We start from the raw sequence: 22,251 nt of genomic DNA, 5'->3' as shown, positions 1-22,251 counted from the left end.
GGTTAAATATACATAATACAAAAACATAACCATTTTAACCAGTTTTAAGTGTACAATTAAAACTGTACAGTGGCATCAAGTATTTTCACATTGTTGTGTAACTAGCATCACTGTCCATCTCCAGAACTTTTCATCATTCCAAACTGAAACTCTGCATGCATTAAACAATAACTCATTCCCCCCGCCCCCAGCCCTTTAGTAACCACTATTCTATCTCAATGCTTTTGATTATTCTAGGTACTTCTTATAAGTGGAATCATACAGTATTTGTCCTTTTGTGCCTTATTTCACTCAGCATAACTCTTCAAGGTTCATCCATGTTACATCATGTATCAGAATTTCCTTTTAAAGGCTAATGTTCCATTATATGTATATACTACCTTTTATTTATGTTAATGGACACTTGATTGTTCCCGTTTTTTGGCTATTGTGAATAATGCTAATTTGAACATTGGTGTACAATTATCTGTTTGAGTCCTTGCTTTTAATTCTTTTGTCTATTTACCCAGAAGTGGAATTGCTGGATCACATGGTAATGCTCTGATTTTTTGAGGAATTACTATACTGTATTCCACAGTGGCTGTATCATTTTATTCCTAAATTTTTTTTTTTTAGATTTTATTTATTAGAGAGTACGCGCACGCACAAGCAAGGGGGAGGGGGAGAGGGAGAGGGAGAAGCAGACTCCCCACTGAGCAGGGAGCCTTAGGCGGGACTCTATCCAAGGACCCTGGGATTATGACCTGAGCCTAAGAGTGGAAGGCAGATGCTTCACTGACTGAGCCACCCAAGCACCCCTACTTTTAAATGTTTTATGACCAATTAATACTGTTTCATATTACAAGTGTTCAAAGTATCCTTAAACACCTTGTGTTTGTATTTTAGACATAATATTTTTATTATTTATTTATTTTTAAAATATTTTATTTTTTAAAGATTTTTTGTCAGAGAGAGAGCGAGCGAGCACAGAGCAAGGGGGAGCATAGGCAGAGGGGGAGGGAGAAGCAGGCTTCCTGCTGAGCAAGGAGCCTGATGTGGGACTCGATTTCAGAACCCTGGGATCATGACCCGAGCCGAAGGCAGCTGTTTAATCAGCTGAGCCACCCAGGCACCCCAGGCGTAATATTTTCAGTGTTCAATAATATTTATTATTGATTGTGGCTCATGGACAGGGTCTAATATGGTTTTAGGCAGAAATTGAAATCTAGGCTGTACCTAAAGGGTTTAAAGACTAACTTCCTTGTGGTTTCTTAACACATACAAATCCCCTAGCCCAGTTGAGTAGGAGTAGCTCACTTTATTAGACTTTCTTTAGCTTCTTTGACAGTCTCTTCTTACCAGTATAGGACATATGTTGGAATCTAGTCGCCTAAAGTGTGATCCATAACTGATAACATTTCCTTTTAACAAAAGAGAGCTATCTGCAACGTGTTTATATGTGAAAATTCAGTGTTACATTTCTGTGTGCACACGCATTAGAGAACGACTTGGTCTTATTTTTAAGTATTTTAAACATTTATTAGTTTCCCATGTTTTCCTTTGTTAGGTAAACAAAAAATGCTCCTTGTCTAGTAAGCAATTATTTAATGTTAGGCCTTTAAAAAAATTAAATTTTCTTTTTCTGTTCCTTAAGTGTTTTTGTGTTTATTAACTTCCAGTAGAGGGCACTCTATTCCTTTGAAATAACTTGTGAAGGATTTGTTTTAAAATTGATTGAAAATAACAGTTTGAATACTTCTTGAAACCGATTGTCCTTGAAAGCTATATTTAATGTCTTTATCAATATCAGTTATGATTCACTTGGCTTAATAATTTTTGTCAAGGATGTTTTCAAATTTTTACTATTGTGGAGATTTGTGGTAACTTAAGAAAATAAATTTACAAATGATAGTATAGGGGTTCATAATCATTAACGGCAGATTGTCATTGTAATTAAAAGTCCACCAAGTTAAATTTTGCCTTTTAGCAGAGTTTATTAGGCAGATTTCTCTCTGTAGATGTATTGTTCCCAAACTAATCTCTCTTTTGAGTAATAATACAAAATTAGGACTTCTCAACTTTCTTGGGCCAATGACGTTTACCATTGTACCAGTTCCTAGATTCATAATTTAACAATGTTTGTTTCCTTCAGACATACGCTGGGTTATTTCATATCTGGTTTTCTCTTCAAAATATCCCTTTCTCTCCTCGACCATGACTATACTAGCCAACTGTTTTTTATAATCTTCTCCCTGTACTATCATAATATCCCGTCTATCTTGTGTACCATTGCCAGATTAATTTTTCTGAAATAATTCCTTTAATAATGATTTTTTTCTGTTACATTAATTAGATTGTGAGATCAGGTTCAATTTAGGTTTTGTAGTTCTGACGCCGTTTGTCTTCATCAGAGAGAGTTAACCCCAAAGAATATTAGTTTGTTCCATGTGTGAAAAACCCATCAAGTGAAAACTGTTGGTATTCATTTTATCTTTTGAAAAGTATACTTAGAGTTGCTGCCCCTACCTTTTTTATTGCCCACTTGCAGTTTTTTAGTTTGACTTTTCCCCCCATAGCATTCTACTTGTATTTTCCACTTGCTTTTGCTCATTCCTTACCCTTTCTGCCCTTAGTTTATTTATAGCTAGATTGGGACACATAAGACGTGAACGTTGAGAGGTAATCTGCATTGTTAGATAAAAATCTTTGACAAGGGAGAAATTTTGGCATTAAGAAATTTGGCTTGGGTTTTAAGTGGTAAATATATGACCTGCTCTGCCAGGAACAGATTCACTTTACTTCTTTTGCCCCATCTTACTCTCAGAAATATTTTGGCTTAGACAGTACATATGGTCATAATTTTATGGACATTATGATCTATTGCTTATCGTTTGTTCGAAGTGGACTCTTAAATGGATCTGCTACCACTTTCAGCCACTGGATGGCACAGTTGATTCCTGTTTTCACTGGGTTCAAAAACATATTAGTTTGCTTTCTAAGTACTTCTTTCCATTGTGCATTTCTGACTTTCTTGTAACCTCTTACCTTTTGATATTCCCTTGTAGTCCTTTGCTTATTGTGGGAATAATACTCACAAGGGTGTTTCCATTATTTTAACTCCCCAAATTTAAAGAATATTAATATAAACACAACTATTTTAACAGTAAAAAAAATTAAGTGCTTTTAATTGAATTAGAAACTCCTAATTTTGTCAGATATTTATTCGGATAGCTGTGATAAAATTTGTAGCCTCAGCTTGTTGGATCTGATCATTCTCAGCATTCCCCCCCCCCCCTTTTTTTCCATATCTAAGGCTGATATTTGCTGTCTTTTTCTTTAGCCTTAACTTGACGAGATTTTTTAAAGGAATCACTGGAAACTGATCCCATAGCAGGAACCAGATAATCCTCATTTAATGAGAAGGTGCTTTACATTTAGCTATTCCCTTAAGTACCCTACCAGTATTTGAGCTGCACTTTTATGAAGTAGGCCCAGTTACAGCTTTGCAAAGTATAGGAACACATAATTATCATAGAGTGACTTTACAAGGAATATTCTTTACCTAATCAGGATAGGTTTTTAGGTAGGAAGCTGGAGCTTGTTTAAACTTAACTCATTTAAGTAAGCAAGGTAAGACTATAAAAATCTAGTAGCAGCCATACCTACTACTGAAAAGCAAAGCTTCATCTTGGCTCCTTAGAGTCTGATTTTCAAGTGGTGTGGAAATTTTCTAGGTTACACCATATGTATGGGCCAATTATGCTTTTTTATGAAAACTTTACATAAATATAAATATGTTAGAAGTTAAATTTTCCATATTATGGTACTTGAGCCCTTACATACAAAGTGAATATATACTATGGGTTTTTATGTTATTAATGCAGATTTGTTTTCAATAAGGAAAAATTGTTATATACTGTTCTGTTTTTCTGGAGTCTTCAAGTTGGTCACTTCTGGTAATAATTATCCCATTGTTTATTATAGATCATCGTTTTCTGGATGGAAGTATTCAGTTAAAGACTGGTTGATGAGTGACGTGGACTATTTCAGTTTCTTATTTTCAACACTTACAGGTAAAGACATTCACCTGCCAAAGTAAGGAAAAGCAAAAGCTAGCATGAAAATTCTCCTAAGATTTGCTGTCTTAGCTCTTTGGGTCTAAGTTGTGAAAATGATAAATAATGTGGAAGTCTTTGAAGGAATATTTGTACCCTCCATTGTTGGGCTCTTGAGGCAGGGATATGCATGATTTATGTTTAAATTTCTCAGAGTACAAGTACTCTGGGGATTATTTGAATATCACATGATTATATTTTTCTTTCTTTCTTAGTCTTATTTCTCAACTTTATTATCTTGGTTTACAGTGAATTGGATATACTTAACTCTTCTTCAAAAAAATTTTTTTTAGTAAGATTTTATTTGAGAGAGAGAGAGAGCAAGCATGAGTGGGGGGAGGGGCAGGGGGAGAGGGAGAAGCAGGCTCCCTGCTGAGCAGGACTCTGGGATCATGACCTGAGCCAAAGGCAACCCAAACACTTAACCGACTGAGCCATCCAGGAGCCCCTACTTGACTCCTTTTCACATAGCCAGATACAAACCCCATTGCATACTTCAAAAAACTGATGAACAAATATCCATCTTAAACATGTTTAAAATGTTCAACTTGATAGGAATGTACATCAGGTTTCGATTAGCCATTTTCTACATTTCATTTGCTCTCAAAGGAAAATCAGTAAGATAAATTTAGAAATGTTGTAAGCTAGATGTATTACTGTTGTTTTAAATGATTGTACTATTTCAGTATTTCTATTTTATATTTGAATAATGAAGATGAGATTATTTGAAATTTTCTGAAGACTTGAAGTTAGGAGACTTAATGGATAGGTTAAGTCAGACTCCAAAAAGAACTTGACAAAGGGCTGATAATGAGCTAAATCCAGCAAGATAAATATTGCATACAAGGTAAATGTGTTTATTTGATAGTTTTGGATGTGCACATTTGAAATGGAAGGCATGGACTTTATATTTTGTTTTTAAAGATCTTATTTATTCATTAGAGAGAGGGAGGGAGAGAACACAAACAGGGGGAGGGGCAGAGGGAGAGGGAGAAGCAGGTTCCCCGCCCAGCAGGGAGCCCAATGTGGGACTGGATTCCAGGACCCCGGGATCATGACCCGAGCTGAAGGCAGATTCTCAACCAACTAAGCCACCCAGGCGCCCTAAGGACTTTGTTTTAATAGTAGTACCAGTCAGGTTTAGTAGTTTTGGAAAGCTCATTAGGAGTCAGTAGTGTGATGTGGCAAAACTACATGAAGACTCTTTAGGCTGTGTCCTGGAAATACAGTGATCTGAACATCAAAGCAGACCATATCGTTGGTATTCTGATCATTCTGAGCACTGTCTTTCAGGAGAGACTGTCACGTTGTCTCTGTAGGTTAGACCAAGTGTAATAGGGATAGTAAGAGAATCAAATTTTGTTGTATAAGGTATAGTTGAAGGAACTATACATGTGTTGTTTTACAAAATCCAGAAAGGTTTAGGAGGGATAGAGTAGTTTTAAAGTATTTGAAGGGCTATTACATAAGAAAATTTAGAGATAGTATATGTATGAAGTCATACATCATTTTAATTGTTGATTTGCAGTTTTAAACCTACCATTAAGGGGAAAGTGTATGCCTTTCACATTTTTTTTTTTTAAAGTAAAAGTGGTAAAGTTCCTAATATAAGTGGTAAAACACTGTGTCTTGGTGTATCATATATTGGGTCAGATCACATCCTTTGTGTACATAATTTATATGAATTTTACTGCCTCCATTGCTAGCAATTCATTTTTTCAAATACATGAAGAACTTCAAAGAAAACAAAGTAGCTTGAAGAAGAATGTAACTTGAAGATACATGTCATGTCTATTTTTAAAAAATATGAAAAATATCATTTACTTTGTGATTTATTTTTTTAAATTGTCTTTCTTTATACCCATATCAGGGTTTTCAAAAGAAGAGTTGACTTGGCTTCAGAGCCTTCGAGGAGTTCCTCATGTCATCCAGACACAACTTTCCCCTGTGTTTCTTTATCTTACCGACTTGGATCAATTTTTACATCATTGGGATGTAACAGAGGTAATAGTGCATTTAAAAAGAAACTCATGATTATTAAAATTCTGTTAATCAACCACCAATTGTTACTATATATTAGGATTGCTTTATAGGAGATACTCTTAGAGATAAAGAGTAGTATCAGACACGATCCATGTTCTGAGAGTGCTTATGATCTTGGATAGGAGATCTATGTTTCTAAAAGAGAAGTGTTTTTCTTTACAGGTTGCACTACTGGAATAGAATAAATTAGCAATTTGAATGGTAGAGACAAATTTATTTTCTTTTATCTAGTATGGAGTAGATAGGGTAGATGCTTCTATGTAAAAGGGAGAATTTGACTCAGGTATTGAAGGATGAGTAAGACTACTTGGATTTGGTGTCCTCGAAGGTGGTGTTTTTTTAAAAAAAAAAAAAGATTATTCTGCAGTTCCTTTGGTTTTGAGAATTAGTACATAGTTTGTTAAAGTTAATTTAAAACCCTCGCTTTCATTAAGTTTTAAAGTTCAACCTGCAAATCTTATTTTTAAGATAAATATAAATTTAAGCCATCTTTAAAAATGGGACTTTGGTTATATTTTTACAAACTTAGTTAAAATTTCAAACCATTTAAATAACTTGGTATATTCACTAATTGTCAAGTAGTTCAATTTTCTGACAGTCCTTCGCAAATGTTAAATATTAAATATATAATAAATTAAACTTTATAAATCTTAAAAATCGAATTAAAATCACAAGTTTAAATTCTAAATTACATACATGTTTTAAATTGGAATTATTAGGCTGAACTTTGACCCTAATAGGCCAAATTGTCGTACCTGTAAAAATACGTAAGCTAAATATGCAAGAACATCACAAATATTGATACTGTGGGATTTGATTCTCTAAGACATTTCTATAGTAATTAATTTCTATTATTTATTTCTTTAGTTTCCTTCCCTGCATGAAAAATGCTTACCCAGTAAGAATGCACTTATGTCGTCTCAAGTAATTTTGGGTTTCGAACCTTTTCTTCAAATTCTGATGTTATGTTCTCTGCTGGCTAATTTTCTTTTAATGATTCAGAAGGCCTCTGGTGAGGACACTGACTATAATCTTTTCTTATAGTTTGTAATTGGTAGTCCAAAAGGTTTTTTGTTTTGTTTTGTTTTTTTAAACCTCTTTGTCATGTTGAAGGGTAGTCTCCAGATTCAAGTTACAACCTACTTCTGTTTTGTTGATACACCAGTTGAGTTTAACTGATCTGTAATTTACTTCCTTCATTCTATTCTGAATATCCTTAGTATTTTTCCTATCTGTTAGGACTGTACCTTTTATAGATATTTAATATACTTACCACCTGGCATTTTTTTGAGTCTCATCACAATACTTAAGTATGCCAATTATATTTATCTTCTCTTTATTGCCATAATGCTGGTACTAATTTTATATGTAAGTTCTTCAAAAATGCTTGATTTTGAAAAGTGAAAAGAAATAATGAATTGGTTTAGCATCTGAAATTTTATCTACTCCATAGTAAATGAAGAGAGCTAAAACAGGTCTCCTGAGGTGAAGACCTTGAATACTGGATTGGTGGGGTTGGGCTTGCCAACAATAGTAAGAATTTTTTCTTCTTAATTTTTAAAAAAATTATTATATTTTTAAAAGATTTTATTTTTATTTGAGAGAGAGAGAGCACACATGCAGGGGGAGGGACAGAGGGAGAGGGAGAAGCAGGCTCCCCACTGAACAGGGAGCCTGATGTGGGGCTCGGTCCCAGGACCCTGGGATCATGACCTGTGCTGGAGGCAGATGCTTAACTGACTGAGCCACCCAGGGGCCCCAGTAAGAGTAGCTTTAAAGGACAAACTGTATCTAATGTATTTAAACCATCATGATGTATTTGAGAAAGCACTCTATGGGAATTAGTGGACTCCCTGTTCTAGGCATAGATTTGCCATTGTCTAGTTTTGTGACATGGACAAGTCATATAACCTTTATCTGATAATTTAAATTTTTCATAAGCATATCATCTCTGTAAATCCAAGATAAAATTGTCATAAAAATGTTATCAGCTGTATTTCTAAAGGAACATTTGGCGAGGACGTGTATTAAACTTCCAGGTTGCTGTCTTTGAAATGTTAAGACATAATTAGGAAAAATCTGAAAGACACATTTTTGTTTTTGAAGTTCTTAAGCGGAGATTTCAGTTTTCTTTTGGATAAATTTTAAGTTGGCCTTTTCATGTAAAAAAATTTGAAAATACACATAGTTTTTGACATCCTTAGTGTAAAATTTTATTTTTAATTATTTCCTTTGAACAAGTTATTAGGACAGTGGGATTGCTCAGTTTTGTGGTTTTACCTGCCTAGGCCAAAGTGATTTTTTTTTTAATCAGACTTTTTTTAGTGGGTATTATCCACAAAATACAATTCAGAATGGAAGATAATAAATTCTTCTTCCATTCCCTCTCAGCCACCCATTTTTACTTCCCAGTTTCTAAATACATTCTTTTAGATATCATCTGTCTTCACAAAGTGACTAAATATATTATTTTGGTTTTCTTTTATAGAAATGACATACTTTGTCCACTAATCTGGACCTTGCCATTTTCATTTAGTATCTTTGTGAATATTCCTTCTGAGCACTGAAGGAAGAATTGTGTGACCTTCCTGTTAATGATGGAAACTAGTTAACAGGGAAAGATCACAAAGGAAACAGGAATCTCTGTATAGAGATACCTTTTACAAATGGAGACTTCTATTCCAGAGCCAATGAAAGGTTTGAAGGTTATTATTAATTGTCATTTACCAAATATTGGATGGTTGTAAAAGAATATTTTTTAACATGGATAAGCTCTGAATAATAAGACATAAATCCAGTTTAAGAAATAGAACAGTTTTGGGGCGCCTGGGTGGTGCAGTCGTTAAGTGTCTGCTTCGGCTCTGGGCATGATCCTGGCGTTCTGGGATTGAGCCCCACATCAGGCTCCTCTGCTGGGAGCCTGCTTCTTCCTCTCCCACTCCCCCTGCTTGTGTTCCATCTCTCGCTGCCTGTCTCTCTCTCTGTCAAATAAATAAATAAAAATCTTTAAAAGAATAGAACAGTTTTATTATTATTTTTTAATTTTAAAAGATTTAGTTATTTTAGAGAGAGAGTGAAGGGAGGGGCAGAGGGAGAGAATCCTCAAGCAGACTCTCCTGCTGAGTGTGGAGCCCGACATGGGGCTTGATCCCATGACCCGTGAGATCACGACCTGAGCTGAAATCAAAGAGTTAGACACGTAACCAACTGAGCCACCCAGGTGCCCCTGACCATTTTTATTTTTGAAACCCCTCTGTGTCTTTCCCTTTCCCTTCAGAGTTAACACTGTTTTAAATTTTGTTTATTATATTCTTGTTTCTTGATACTTCTGCCATATTAGCACATAACTCCAAACTATATTGTTTAAATTTACATTGTATTAAACTTTTAAAAATTGAAATATTTTTCAGTAATTTGCTTTTTCAGTATACTCTTTATGTTATTAAGGAGGGCATGTGACGTAATGAGCACTGGGTGTTATATAAGACTAATGAATCACTGAACTCTACCTCTGAAATGAATAATAAACTATATGTCAATTAATTGAATTCAAATAAATTTAAAAAAATAAAGTTATCTATAGTTAATGTGTAAGCAGTTGTTCATTGTTTTCATTCCTGTGTGGTATCCTATTGTAGTAAGGTGCCATGATTCATTGTTTTCATAGTTTGAGTATTTTTAGCATTCATCTCCAACTTGGCATATTAGCTGTGCCTCTTTATGTTTTTAGGTGTTTGCTCTTTAACTTAAGACAGCGTACCTTCAAACTATACTATACCACTTGATACCATAATATAATGTGTAATGATATTATATAAGGTCATTCTTATGTTTGTTTTTCTGTATATAATGTCTTTTTTTTCTCTACATGTTTTTTCTTCCCACATATTTTCAGGATAATCCTTTTATCACTTTCTTCAGCAGTTTGATTGTGTTAATGCCTTGGTGTTCTTTTCTTTCTTTCTTTTTTTTTTAAAGATTTTATTTGTCAGAGAGAGCACAAGTAGGGGGAGCAGCAGGCAGAGGGAAAAGCAGGCTCCCCCCTGAGCAAGGAGCCGGATGTGGTACTCCATCCCAGGACCCCTGGGATCATGACCTGAGCTGAAGGCAGACTCTTAACCAACTGAACCACCCAAGTGCCCCCCCTTTTTTAATAGCTTGATGTTTGCTGAATGTTTTTTTTAGGCTTATAATTTATTGTGTTGGGAAAAAAATGTCAGTCATTCCTTCAAAAAAATGTTTTGGGTCCCCTTCTTTGGACTCCCAATTATGTGTATGTTAGATTCTTGACATTTTCCTGTAGGTCTTTGAGACTTCTTTTTTAAACACTTTTCCCCTGTCTCTTCAGAAAGTATGCTGTCTTCAAGTTCTTCACTGATCTTTTCTGCATTATCTGATCTGCTCTTAAATCCAACCAAAGAATTCTTTAAGGTTTTTTGGTTTTTTTTAGAGCAGTTCTAAGTTCACAGAAAAATTGAAACGAAGGAACAGGTATTTCCCCTGTACAGTCCCTCCCCCCACACATGTATAGCCTCTTCCATTATCAACATCCCCCACCAGAGTGGTACATTTGCTACAATTAATGATTCTATATTGATGTAATTACCCAAAGTGTACAGTTTACATTATGGTTCACTCTTGCCATTATACATTTTATGGATCTGGACAAAGGTGTAATGCCACATTATCCATTAATTTCATACAGAGTGTCTTTTTGCCCTAAAATCCTTTGTGCTCTGCCTGCTTATCCTCTCCTCCATGCTCCCCAACCCCTGACAGCCACTGGTTTTTTTTACTGTCTATAGTTTTTCCTTTTCCAGAATGTCATATATTGGAACTGTACAAGATATAGCCTTTTCAGATTGGCTGTTACTTTCACTTAGTAATATTCTTTAAGTTTCCTCCATGTTTTTTCATGGCTTCATGGCTCATTGCTTTTTAGTGCTGAATAATACTGCATTGATGTACCAGTTTATCTGGTCACTGACTGAAGAACATCTTTTTTGCTTCCAAATTTCGGTAATTATGAATAAAGCTGTATAGGTTTATAGACATCCATGTGTAGGTTTTTGTGTAAACATGTTTTCAACTCCTTTGGGTAAATACCAAGGAAACGGTTGCTGGATCATATGGTTAGAGTGTGTTTAATTTTGTAAGGAACACCACACTGTCTTCCAAAGTGGTTGTACCATTTTGCAGTTGTACCAGCAGTGAATGAGTATCTGTTGCTCCAGATCTTTGCCAGCATTTGGTGTCAGTGTTTTGGATTTTGGCCATTCTAATAGGTGTGTAGCATCTCATTATTTAATTTTGATTTCCCTGATAACATATGATGTGGAGCATCTTTTCATATGTTTATTTGCCATGTCTTTGGTGAGATTATCTGTTATGGTCTTTGTCCCATATTTTAATTGGGTTTTCTTGTTGAGTTTTTTTTTTTTTTTTTTAAGATTTTATTTATTTATTCAACAGAGATAGAGACAGCCAGCGAGAGAGGGAACACAAGCAGGGGGAGTGGGGAGAGGAAGAAGCAGGCTCATAGCGGAGGAGCCTGATGTGGGGCTCGATCCCATAACGCCGGGATCACGCCCTGAGCCGAAGGCAGACGCTTAACCGCTATGCCACCCAGGCGCCCCTCTTGTTGAGTTTGAAGTGTTCTTTGAATAATTTAGGCAAGAGTACTTTATCAGATATGTCTTTTGGGGCGCCTGGGTGGCTCAGTCGGTTAAGTGTCTGCCTTCGGCTCGGGTCACGATTCCAGGGTCCTGGGATCGAGCCTCACGTCGGGCTCCCTGATGAGCTGAGAGCCTGCGTCTCCCTCTCCCTCTGCTTGCTGCTCTGCCTACTTATGCTCTCCTGTCTCTCTGTCAAATAAATAAAATCTTTGCAAAGGACATATCTTTTTTTTTTTTTTTAAAGGTTTTCTCCCAGTCTTTGGCTTCTCTGTTCATACTCTTGACATTATCTTTTGCAGAGCAGAATTATGTAATTTTAATGAAGTCCAGCTTATGTATTTCTTTCCTGCATTGTGCCTTTGTCGTTTGTATCTAAAAAGTCATCACCGTACTAAAGGTCATTTAAGTTTTTCCTCCTATGTTATCTTCTAAGTCAGTTATAGTTTTGTATTTTGCATTTTACATTTAGGTCTGTTATCCATTCTGAGTTAATTTTTGTGAAGAGTCTACATTTATTTACATATTAATTGTTAAACACCATTTGTTGAAAAGCCTGTCTTTGCTTCATTGTCAGAGATCACTTGACTTTGTGGGTCTGTCTGTTGTTGCTGGGTACTCTATTCTGTTCCATTAATCTCTTTGTTCTTTCACCAGTACTGTAGAATCTTGATTACTGTAGCTTTATAGTAATTTATGAAGTTGGGTAGTGTCAATCCTTTAACTTTGTTCTTTTCCTTCAATACTGTGTTGGCTGTTCTGGGTTTCTTGCCTGTTTAAATAAACTTTAGAATCAATTTGTTGATATCCACAAAATGATTTACTGGGATTTTGTTTGGATTTGCATTGAATCTATAGATCAAGTTGGGAAGAACTGACATTGTGACATTATTGAGTCTGTCTATCTCATGAACATGAAATACCTCCATTTATTCAATTATTCGATTTCATTAGAATTTGTAGTTTTCCTCATACAGATCTTGCACATATTTTGTTAGGTTTATATCTAAGTATTTCTGTTTTTGGGGGTGCTAATGTAAATTTAATTTCGAATTCCATTTGCTCATTGTTGGTTTTTGGGAAGTGATGGACTTTTACGTATTTACATTGTATCCTGTAACCTTGCTGTAATTACTTATTAGTTCCAGGAATTTTTTTGTCAGTTGTTAAAGATTTTCTGCATAGGTAATAATGTCATTTATGAACAAAGACCAACAAGTGAAGTTTAAACTTTAGATAATGTATTTTTTATCTCTGCTTTTTTCTCTAACTTTTTTTTTAAGTAATCTCTGTACCCAACATGGGGTTCAAACCTACAACCCCCAAGATCAAGAGTCAGATGCTCCACCAACTGAGCCAGCCAGGCGCCCCTTCTTTATCTTAAACTTATTTATAATGTTGTTTTAAAGTTCTTACCTGTTAATTCTGTCATGTCATTTATGTTGATTGGTTTTTTTCCTGGTTATGTAGCACATTTTCAAGCTCCTTGTCATGCTTAGTAGTTTTTGAGTGCATGTTGGACAATGGAAATTTTATGTGTTAGATTATGTTGGAATGTTTTATTTTGTTCTGGGAGGCAGTCAAGTTACTTGAGTATCGGCTTTATCCTTTTGAGTCTTGTTTTTAAGTTTTGGTCAGGGTGGTTTGTTAGAGCAAATAGCCTTTACTAAGTCAAGGATCAATAAATTACTGCTTATAGACCAAAACCAGGTTGCCCTGTTTTTGTGTCACCCTGGAGCTAAGAGTGGTGTTTACTTTTTTTTTTAAACAACTGTTAATACAAACCCCACCAGAATATGTGACAGAGTATGTATGTGGCCTGCAAAGCCTAAAATATGTACTATTTGGCCCTTTACAGAAAAAGCTTACCAACTCTTCCCTTGTGCTAATTTATCCCTGCTATTAATGTTCTCGTTCTGATCACCATCCGAGTAAACCTAGTCTTCTATGAAGACTGCATTCTGGTTGGTTCGAATTTAGTACTCTTGCCTAAATTATTCAAAGAACACTTAAAACTCAACAAGAGGGGCGCCTGGGTGGCATAGCGGTTAAGCGTCTGCTCTCTTTGAACTTTGGGAATTGTTTTGTTCATAGCTCTTGTTTATTCTTTGGCTTCATAGAATTTTACCTTGCACACGCACAGCTTTGTTTTTAGCAATATACCTCAGGACACTGGAGCATTCTCTCAGCAAGAGGATAAGAATTTGGCTTTATCAAATGGCCTGTATTGGCGGACAGAAAATCCTGCCAACCTTTTGGCTGTCTTGTAGGACTGAACTGAAAAAATTGGAGACTCAAGGGAAGAATTCAGAGAGGTTGGATTCCCTCCAGCCTTGACATTCCTAAATTCTAAGCTGCAGAAGCAGAGAGGCTTAAGCCAATAACCTGTGTGACTCACGGTGCTCAAGTAATAATGATTGGGTAAACTTCTTGGCCTGGAAGTGGATTGGGGCTTCAGTGGACACACCAGTGCTCATTGAAGACCTCTGAGGGCACTACCTTAGTAATAGAGACACACAAACACAGACCATAAATATAGATTAAAGGGGAATTTCACCAAAGAATTGCTGAGGACCTCTGAAGACAGTGGAAACTATCAAATTTACTGAGAGATACTAAAGATGACCTAAGTACATGCCATGGATTGGGAGACTCCAATATTGTAAAAATAATAGCTCTCCCTAAATTAATCTACATATATATATAAATTCAGTGTAATCCAAATCCAAATCAGAACAGATGTTTTGTGGAGATTGAAAAGGTGATTCCAAAATTGATATTGAAATTCAGAGGACCAAGAATAGCAAGACCGTGTTGAATAAACATAAAGCTAGAGGCTCTGTATTACCAGATATCCACTATAAAGCTATGGTAATTAAGCATTTGGGATAATAGGAAAAAAGCAAGTGGGGCACAAAAGGACCCTGAACAAACATGGTTTTCAGTACAAGAAATAAAGGCAGCTTGAGTAAAGTGAGTTTGTTCCCCCATCTATCCAGGTACTTAAAGGAATAATGGGGTAAGGAAAAGAGCCCTAGAAAAGAGGTGGGCTGTCTTGTCTCTTTCTTTTTGTACTATTGGGGATAATTGTTGAGAGGCTGCCAACAGGGGAAGGGTAAAATGCAATCTGTCAAAGGTAAATCTAATACATTTTCTTCTGATTTGGATCGTTAGTATGTGGAAATTTTCATTCTCTAATTGTATTCTTTGATGTAACTTTATAGGGAAATGAAAGCATCTCTCAATCTGAATTTTAGTGTTTTACTAATTTCTTCATAACATTTTAATACAGTAATAAAAAATTACTAAGAAGTGTTAGTTACGTGCCATTTCTGTATATATTCTGACAAAATTAGGTAGAAAAATACTTCCACCTAGAAATTAAACATATAAAACCTTCTTAAGAAAAATAAGTTCTTTATTTGTTTATTTTTTAAAAAAATCCTTAATTTCCACATTGGACCAAATTATCATGCTTGTTTTGGAACTGTGTACTATAAAGTCAGGGTTCTGATATATGCAAGTTTTGTAAACAGTGTGCAAACGTGAGGACTGTCTAGGTATATGTCGGTGAGTGTGCACATACATGTATTTATATTAATATTTGCCTTTATCTTGAAGCAAATTCAAACTTACAGAAAAATTACAACTACAGCACAAAGTTTTTTTTTTTTTTTTTTTTTTTTTTTTTTAGGATTTTATTTATTAGAGAGAGAGAGAAAAAGGCACAAGGGTCGGAGAGGGAGAAGCAGGCTCCCCTCTGAGCTGGGAGCCTGACGTGGGGCACAGTCCCAGGAACCTGGGACCATGACCTGAACCGAAGGCAGATGCTTAATTAACTGAGCCACTCAGGCGTCCCTGAAGAACTTTTTTTTTCATAGACTTTTACATAATGTCCATAGTCCATACTTTAGCTTGTATGTCTTACAAACAAGCATTCTGTTATGTAACCACAATCTAGTCATCAAAATCAGGAAATTAAGATTGGTATGTTATTGTCATTTAGTCCTCAAACCTCAATCATGTTTTGCCACTTGTCCCAATGTTTTGTTTTGTTTTGCTTTGCTTTTAAAGTAAGCTCTATGCCCAATGTGAGGCTTGAACTCACGACCGTCAGGTCAAGAGTCACATGCTCTGCCAACTATCCAGCCAGGTGCCCCTCAGTAATGTTCTTCATAGCAAACGAAAACACCCCAAATTGTTTGTAGCATTTAGTTGTAATGTCTGTTTAATCTCCTTCAGTTTGGTATAGTTCCTCAGTCTTTCCTTGTCTTAAGAACATTGGGATAGTTATTTTGTAAAATTTTCCTCCCATTTGGGTTTATGTTCCCTCACGGTTAGATTCAGGCTATACAAATTTGGTAGGAATATGACACAAGTGACGCTGTGGTTTTCTGATTGCATCCTGTCAGGTGGTGCGTGGTTTCAGTTGTCCCATTAGATAGATTCTCGCTTCAATCACTTGATTAAGTGCTATCTGCCCACTTCTCCAGTGTTTACTTTTTCTCCTTTGTAATTAATAGTTTATGAAGAGATACTTTGAAACGGTGTTAATATTCCCTCATTTTTTTATTAGTCTTTTATTCATTTATTAATTTGTGTTAGCATGGTTTCCTGTTTTACTCAGTGAGTCACCATAAAATTTAGTGGTGGCTTTGTTCTTTTGACATACGCTTATTTTTTTCTGAGTACTTCCTTACTTTCTTGTACCATAGACTGTTCCAGGTTCATACTTTATTTTCCCTGTCCCAGCCCTGCAGTCAGGTATTTTTTAAGCTCAGTTTTTCTTTAAGTGGAGAATGGTATTTTAAAACCAACTTCAGGACTCTGGGTGTGGTCATTGCTATTGTGCCTTGCTGCTTCCAGACTGTCATGGACAGAAATCAGCACTTCACCGCCACAGGGTTCGTTCTAGTTGTCTTTCTTTTCCTCTTGTACGTGCCTTTTCCAAAGGTGAGAACCCTGGCTTCCGTTATACTTAATATAATTTACTTGATCAATTTCTTTGTCTATTATTAATCTCCTTTTGGTTCCACCCCTGTCCCATGCAGTCCGCCTCTCTTTATTCATGAATGGCCTTCCCTGGGTCACTGCAGCTGTCCTACCTACTCCACTGCTGATATTTACCTGATTCAGCCCCACCCAGTGGCTTTAGAACTGAATTGTTCTGGAAGGGAAGAGGTGGTGGAAAGGAAGGGATTAAATGGTTATTTAATAGCGAATAGGCCTTTTCAAATGTGACTTATCCTTTATTAATGAAAATATTCACTGCTTGTTTTGAAGTAGGACAGTGGCATTAGAAATATGTTGTTTACATTGTTACTTACAAGAATAAAAGAAAATAAAAATTGCCACGTGAAAACTCTGGGTGCTATTAATTTACAAGAGGTTTTATAGAGAAATAATGCATAGAGCTGTTGATTTTTTTTCAGGGTTGATTGACAGTTCCCTTGAATTTAGTTTGTCCTCTTGCTAGAGTGATATTCTTTTTTTTTATTTTTTAATTTATTAAAAAAATTTTAAATTAACATGTAATGTATTATTTGTTTCAGGGGTACAGGTCTGTGATTCAGCAGTCTTACAATACCCAGTGCTCCAGAGTGATATTCTTACCAGTCTTGTCTTTGTCTTTTCATGTGATTCTTTCACTTTTGGCACTGCATTCCATCAGCTTCTGGAATTGCATAATGATGTCTCTGAAGGACTTGATGTTGTCCTTCCCTCCTCTTGTTTCCTTGACAACTTAGAAAATTAAAAATACTAAGGATTTGGCTCCCACTTTCCTTACATTTTTCTTCTTTTCCTTTGGACTGTCCCTTTTACCTTTGGGGAATAGGAGGCAGCATTATAATTAATTTGAATAGGATATTAGTAGTTTCTGGACCGTATTTTTCTATGGTACATTTTTCTACCAAATGGAAAAAAAGCTTTTGTCAGCCCTTCGTTCACATCATTCAGATCTTTCTGTAGTTTTAGCACTTATTAATAGAAATATAGTCTCTACCTTGTGGATCGAAGCTGCTTTTTTAGGGCTGTGAGAGAGGAGTTTCACAGTCTTTCATTCCTGTGCGTGGCACCTGATAGGACTAGCTCAGTGTCCAGTAAATGTTTAGTTAATGATTTGTTTAGAAAATTAGCCCATATATGAGACTCAGTTGTTTTACCTTTGACATTTGCATCTTCAGAGTAATTCTTTGTTAAGTTTCCTGTTATATGTAGGGCAAGTAGGTTAAAAAAAAAATCTGTAGTTTTCTGACCTTAAATGTCCTGATTTGGTTACTGGTTTCCTCCTTTTCTGACAGACAGTTTGTCACAGTTTATTGGTTATCCCTGCCCGAAGCCAGAGCTTTGACATCCTGCAGAGTGCCATCAGTAAGCATTTGGTAAATATACTTACATTTTTTGTTTGTTTGTTTCGCTGCTCAAAAAAGCTTGTTAACCAAGGATAACAGTGGGTTTGCCATAGGCAAGGAGAGTGATTGTCCAGAATTGTAAGCTTAATTTCACAGCCTCCTAGCATGATGCCATGACAAGAACTAGGAAATTTTCATGTTTTTCCTGGCTATTACTAATTAATTCTGTCACCTTGGGAAATTCCCCCTTTTCTAGGACCTTACTTTCAACATCTGCAATGAAGGGCTTTAAAATTATACCTCAGATTCTTCTGACTTGTAATGCTTTAATTAACATGTACTTGGTATTGGTGTATTGAGAAACCAGCATCCAGACTGCGGTCTAATTTACACCTTAAAGATTTGGGTTCTACAGTAGGGATGTAACCTAACATTTGGCTCAAGACCTGGTCACTAGAAGCAGCGAACTCAGCCTTGAGACTGTCTTCTGGACAGTTGGTGTTCCTTGTTCCCATTGGGTATGCCTAGGTTTTTGCTTTTTAGCTTCCTCCAACATTTATACTTGGATCTTTGGCTTATTATAATTATATATAATGCAAGGGACAGCTCTCATGTTTTATCTTCTAGGCACTCTCACTTGTTTGGGTAATTTTATAGGCACATTCCAACCCCCTTTTCTCCTTTAAAATGTTATTTCCCTTAAGTTGGAGGAATAATGTTTTGAATTCCCAGTACTCTTTTCTCTCTGCTGTCGAACTTCCAATCCTTATGTTTTGTGTCTCTAAGGATCCCTACCTTTTTTCTTTTCACCTCCCGTCCAGATATTTATGCCCTCCTTTGACCACATTCGTTATTCTAGTTAAAAGATCAACACAGTAGTAGTCAGTCTTGGCCACTATATTTAGCCAGCCTGATTAGAGCCTGCAGATTTTCATGGTGATTTAACAGTAGCTTCCAGGAGATTTAAACGATGCATACATAACAGTTATAAGTTAGAGTCCACCTTAATGACAGTTTACAGTAGAGTCCAGATGAATACATACACCATGATGTCCCTTATTGAGGTTTTGGGGCAGTGAAGCAGCCAAGTGTTCAATATAGTGATGTTTTACTCCAGGATGTTTTACTTAGTCATGTCTGAATGTAGGAAGGCTAATTGTAAAATGAACTCTGGTTTGTACATTTAATTACCTGGGGTTGGGGTGGTGCTAGATATTAGAGTTTTCTAGTCTGAAGAATCTAATAAAGATCATGTAAATGCAATTGGTGGTATCAGGATTTTTTGGGGGGTGCATGAAATAATCCTTTTAAATGATGGTATTTCTGACCATTAGAAATTGTAGTGTCTTGAAAATTTTAGTAGACTTTGTCATGGAGGGGAGGCAGTGGATTAGGTTAATAGTATTTCTTGAGTTGGCATGCTTTCAAAGTTATTTGATGTAGTAATTAAATTCTTAAGGGAAAACAGGACCTTAAGGTGTGGCAGGTGGCATGTATTATGTATGTACTGTTTTTCAGTAGAAGTGATGTTAACTCTCCAGTTAATGTGGTTTGGTTTTATCCTGGAGAGAGGGACTGTTGTGAAGAGGTCATTAATCTCTTTTTTCTCTGCCTAGGTTGGGTTGACTGTAATTCCTGACAGTACAGCTGGCTGTGTTTTGGGCGTTATCTGTAAGCTCCTGGATCATACATGTATACTTAGTGAGACTCTCCTGCCATTTCTGGCTTCTTGTTGCTACAGTCTTCTTTATTTTCTGCTCACTTTAGAGAAAGGAGAAGCAGAACATCTAAGAAAGAGGTAATAGTTTTTGTATTCTTCAACTTTAATTTTTTTCCTATCTACCCCCCCCAACCAAATAAATAAGAATAAATAAAATTTAAAAAATTTTAAATTAAAACAAAGAGTGAAAGAAAATTAGATTTGGGAAATAGCCTAAATTCTCTTTCAGAATTTGTGTAAACCTAACTGGCGTTTTCTTTGTTCTTTCATAAATTCCCATTGTATTATGAGAATTTTTAGTTTTTGTTTTTTCCTTTAAGCTACAAATTTGAAAAATTAGATTGGGAGCTTTCATATTAATGTTGAAATAGGTCTAGCAGGGAAAAAAAATTTTATCTACCTTTAGAAGAATGCTTATTAATAAGTACAAGCCTTTGTATTTTGTTTTGGGCTTTGTTAGAGCTAACCAGAGTAGAATTTTTAAATTCTTGGATTTAAGGAAAATTTTTTAAGATGCTAGTGTTTGTATTAGTTAGTACTTTAGCTCTTATATAATATTCAGACTAAAGTTTCTAGCGTAGTTTGGAAAATTTTACTTTAATTTAAAAAAGTATTCTCATGCTATGTTCCTATTGGTATGCCTGTTAAAATATTTATAGAAATCTAGATTTTATAGAAATACAGATTTTAAAAAATCTAATATCAATATAAGAAAATATTCTATTGTCAACATTTTGATATTTTTCTAGTTTTTTTAACTTTTACATATCATAAAAATAAACGTATATATGTATGAAACATTTATATAATTTAAAGAGTAAGTATAAACTGAACATCTATTTAACCAGTCTCCAGATTCAGAAATAGAACGTCATCAATATGTACTTTGTCCACCCTCTACAGTTACTTTTCTCTCCTACACCCCTGAGAGATCACTTTTGTGTGTTAAATAACAAAAATTCGACCTAGTAAATTTTAAAGATCTAATTGCTTTATTAATTGATTCATTAATTGGGCAGCATTCCATCTGGCAAATAGAGGGGAGGTCTCAAGGGCTGTAGAAAAGGAAAGGCTTTTAAAGATAGAAGGGAGTGGAAGAAAGGAAATTATTAGCAAAGAATCCATCGTTTAGGCAGGGTGGCCCTCCCAAGGGAATGGAAGGGGTCGATCAGTAAATTTTTCCTCATGCTGACCAGAAAGTTCCCATGGTGACAGGTTAAAGGTTACATTTCTGGGGAGTTGAAACGGCAGTTAGGTTAGGTATTAAGTCTTGGTTTGCTGACTTGGGGCCTTCACCTAAGTGACGCCATTTTGAGCCTGTGGTTTTGTTTTTAACATGTTAATCATTTCCTTGCCTTTTTATTAAAATTTTTATGTGCATTTGTAAACAATTAAGTTTTGTTTTGCATATTTTAATAATTTTATATAAAAGGGATTGTATTATATGTATTTTTTGTGATTCGATTGTTATCATTTGTGAGTCATTCATGTTGATTCAGCAATTTATTTTATTTTTGTTTCTCCATATCAGGGCTTAAGCAAACTTCTTTCTCTAAAGAGTCAGATAGTAAATATTTTAGGTTTTTCATGCCATAAAATCTCTTGTCAGAACTATTCAACACTGCCCTGGCAATAGAAAAGCAGCAACAGAGAACGTGTAAATAAATGGGTGTGGCTGTGTTTCAGTAACATTGTTTATAAATATAAATATGGGCTGTCAGTATGATTGGCTGTGATCCATTCAGTACACTTGCTCTACAGTATTTTGTTATATGAATGTACAATAACCCATTTTACTGTCAACAGACATTTAGATTTTTCTTTTTTTGCTAAGTGTGTATGTTTAAAATGGATTTTACTGTAAATAGACTCTAAAATTTACACATAAATAGATTTGATGATGATTTTCTTACATATTATCAGCCTTTAGGTCTGATAGGTCAAGAAAAGGCTTTATAAAACCCAAAGAACATCTTTGGGTTCAAAAAATTTTATAATAAGCGTCTCCATTTATGAAATGTGTATGTTGCTATTTGTTATTTCCTGTCATTGAAATACAGCCCCTTTATTGAATAGTTCGATGAGAAGTTTTAAAGATCTTTTTTAATTTCTTATGGAGAAACATCCTACTTTTGACTTTCTGTGGCTGGATGGAACAAAATTCAGTGTATGAAATATTCTTTACCTGGTTAAAATGCCTGGTTTTAAATGTTTTATGCTAGATATTGAAACGGTTGGTATTTCCAGGACTCTGTGTATCTCTTGGGGTGACATTACTTAGTCACAAGACAGTGTTGCCAGCCAGAGTCTTAGGTGCTTAAATTCCCTTTTGGGCTACTCCTACCTTCCCTGCGAGGTGTCTGTAAGGT

At 35.5% G+C, this 22,251-nt stretch overlaps 1 protein-coding gene across 2 annotated transcripts in view; it reads left to right on the top strand.

Annotated features, from left to right (window-relative positions):
• TEX10 (testis expressed 10) overlaps window positions 1–22,251 on the top strand; it is a 57,963-nt gene that overhangs the window by 30,802 nt on the left and 4,910 nt on the right. The window contains exons 10-13 of one of the 2 annotated variants that reach the window (XM_026506134.4): window positions 3,964–4,052; window positions 5,965–6,098; window positions 18,112–18,192; window positions 19,779–19,960. In XM_026506134.4, coding sequence (XP_026361919.2) covers window positions 3,964–4,052; window positions 5,965–6,098; window positions 18,112–18,192; window positions 19,779–19,960 — 486 coding nt within the window. The remainder of the gene's footprint in view (window positions 1–3,963; window positions 4,053–5,964; window positions 6,099–18,111; window positions 18,193–19,778; window positions 19,961–22,251) is intronic. The other variant, XM_057313624.1, reaches the window with a different exon arrangement.

This window comes from Ursus arctos, unplaced genomic scaffold, assembly GCF_023065955.2.
Source record: "Ursus arctos isolate Adak ecotype North America unplaced genomic scaffold, UrsArc2.0 scaffold_18, whole genome shotgun sequence".
NCBI classification, from domain to species: Eukaryota; Metazoa; Chordata; class Mammalia; order Carnivora; family Ursidae; genus Ursus; species Ursus arctos.
This window is presented reverse-complemented; position numbering and strand designations above follow the sequence as displayed.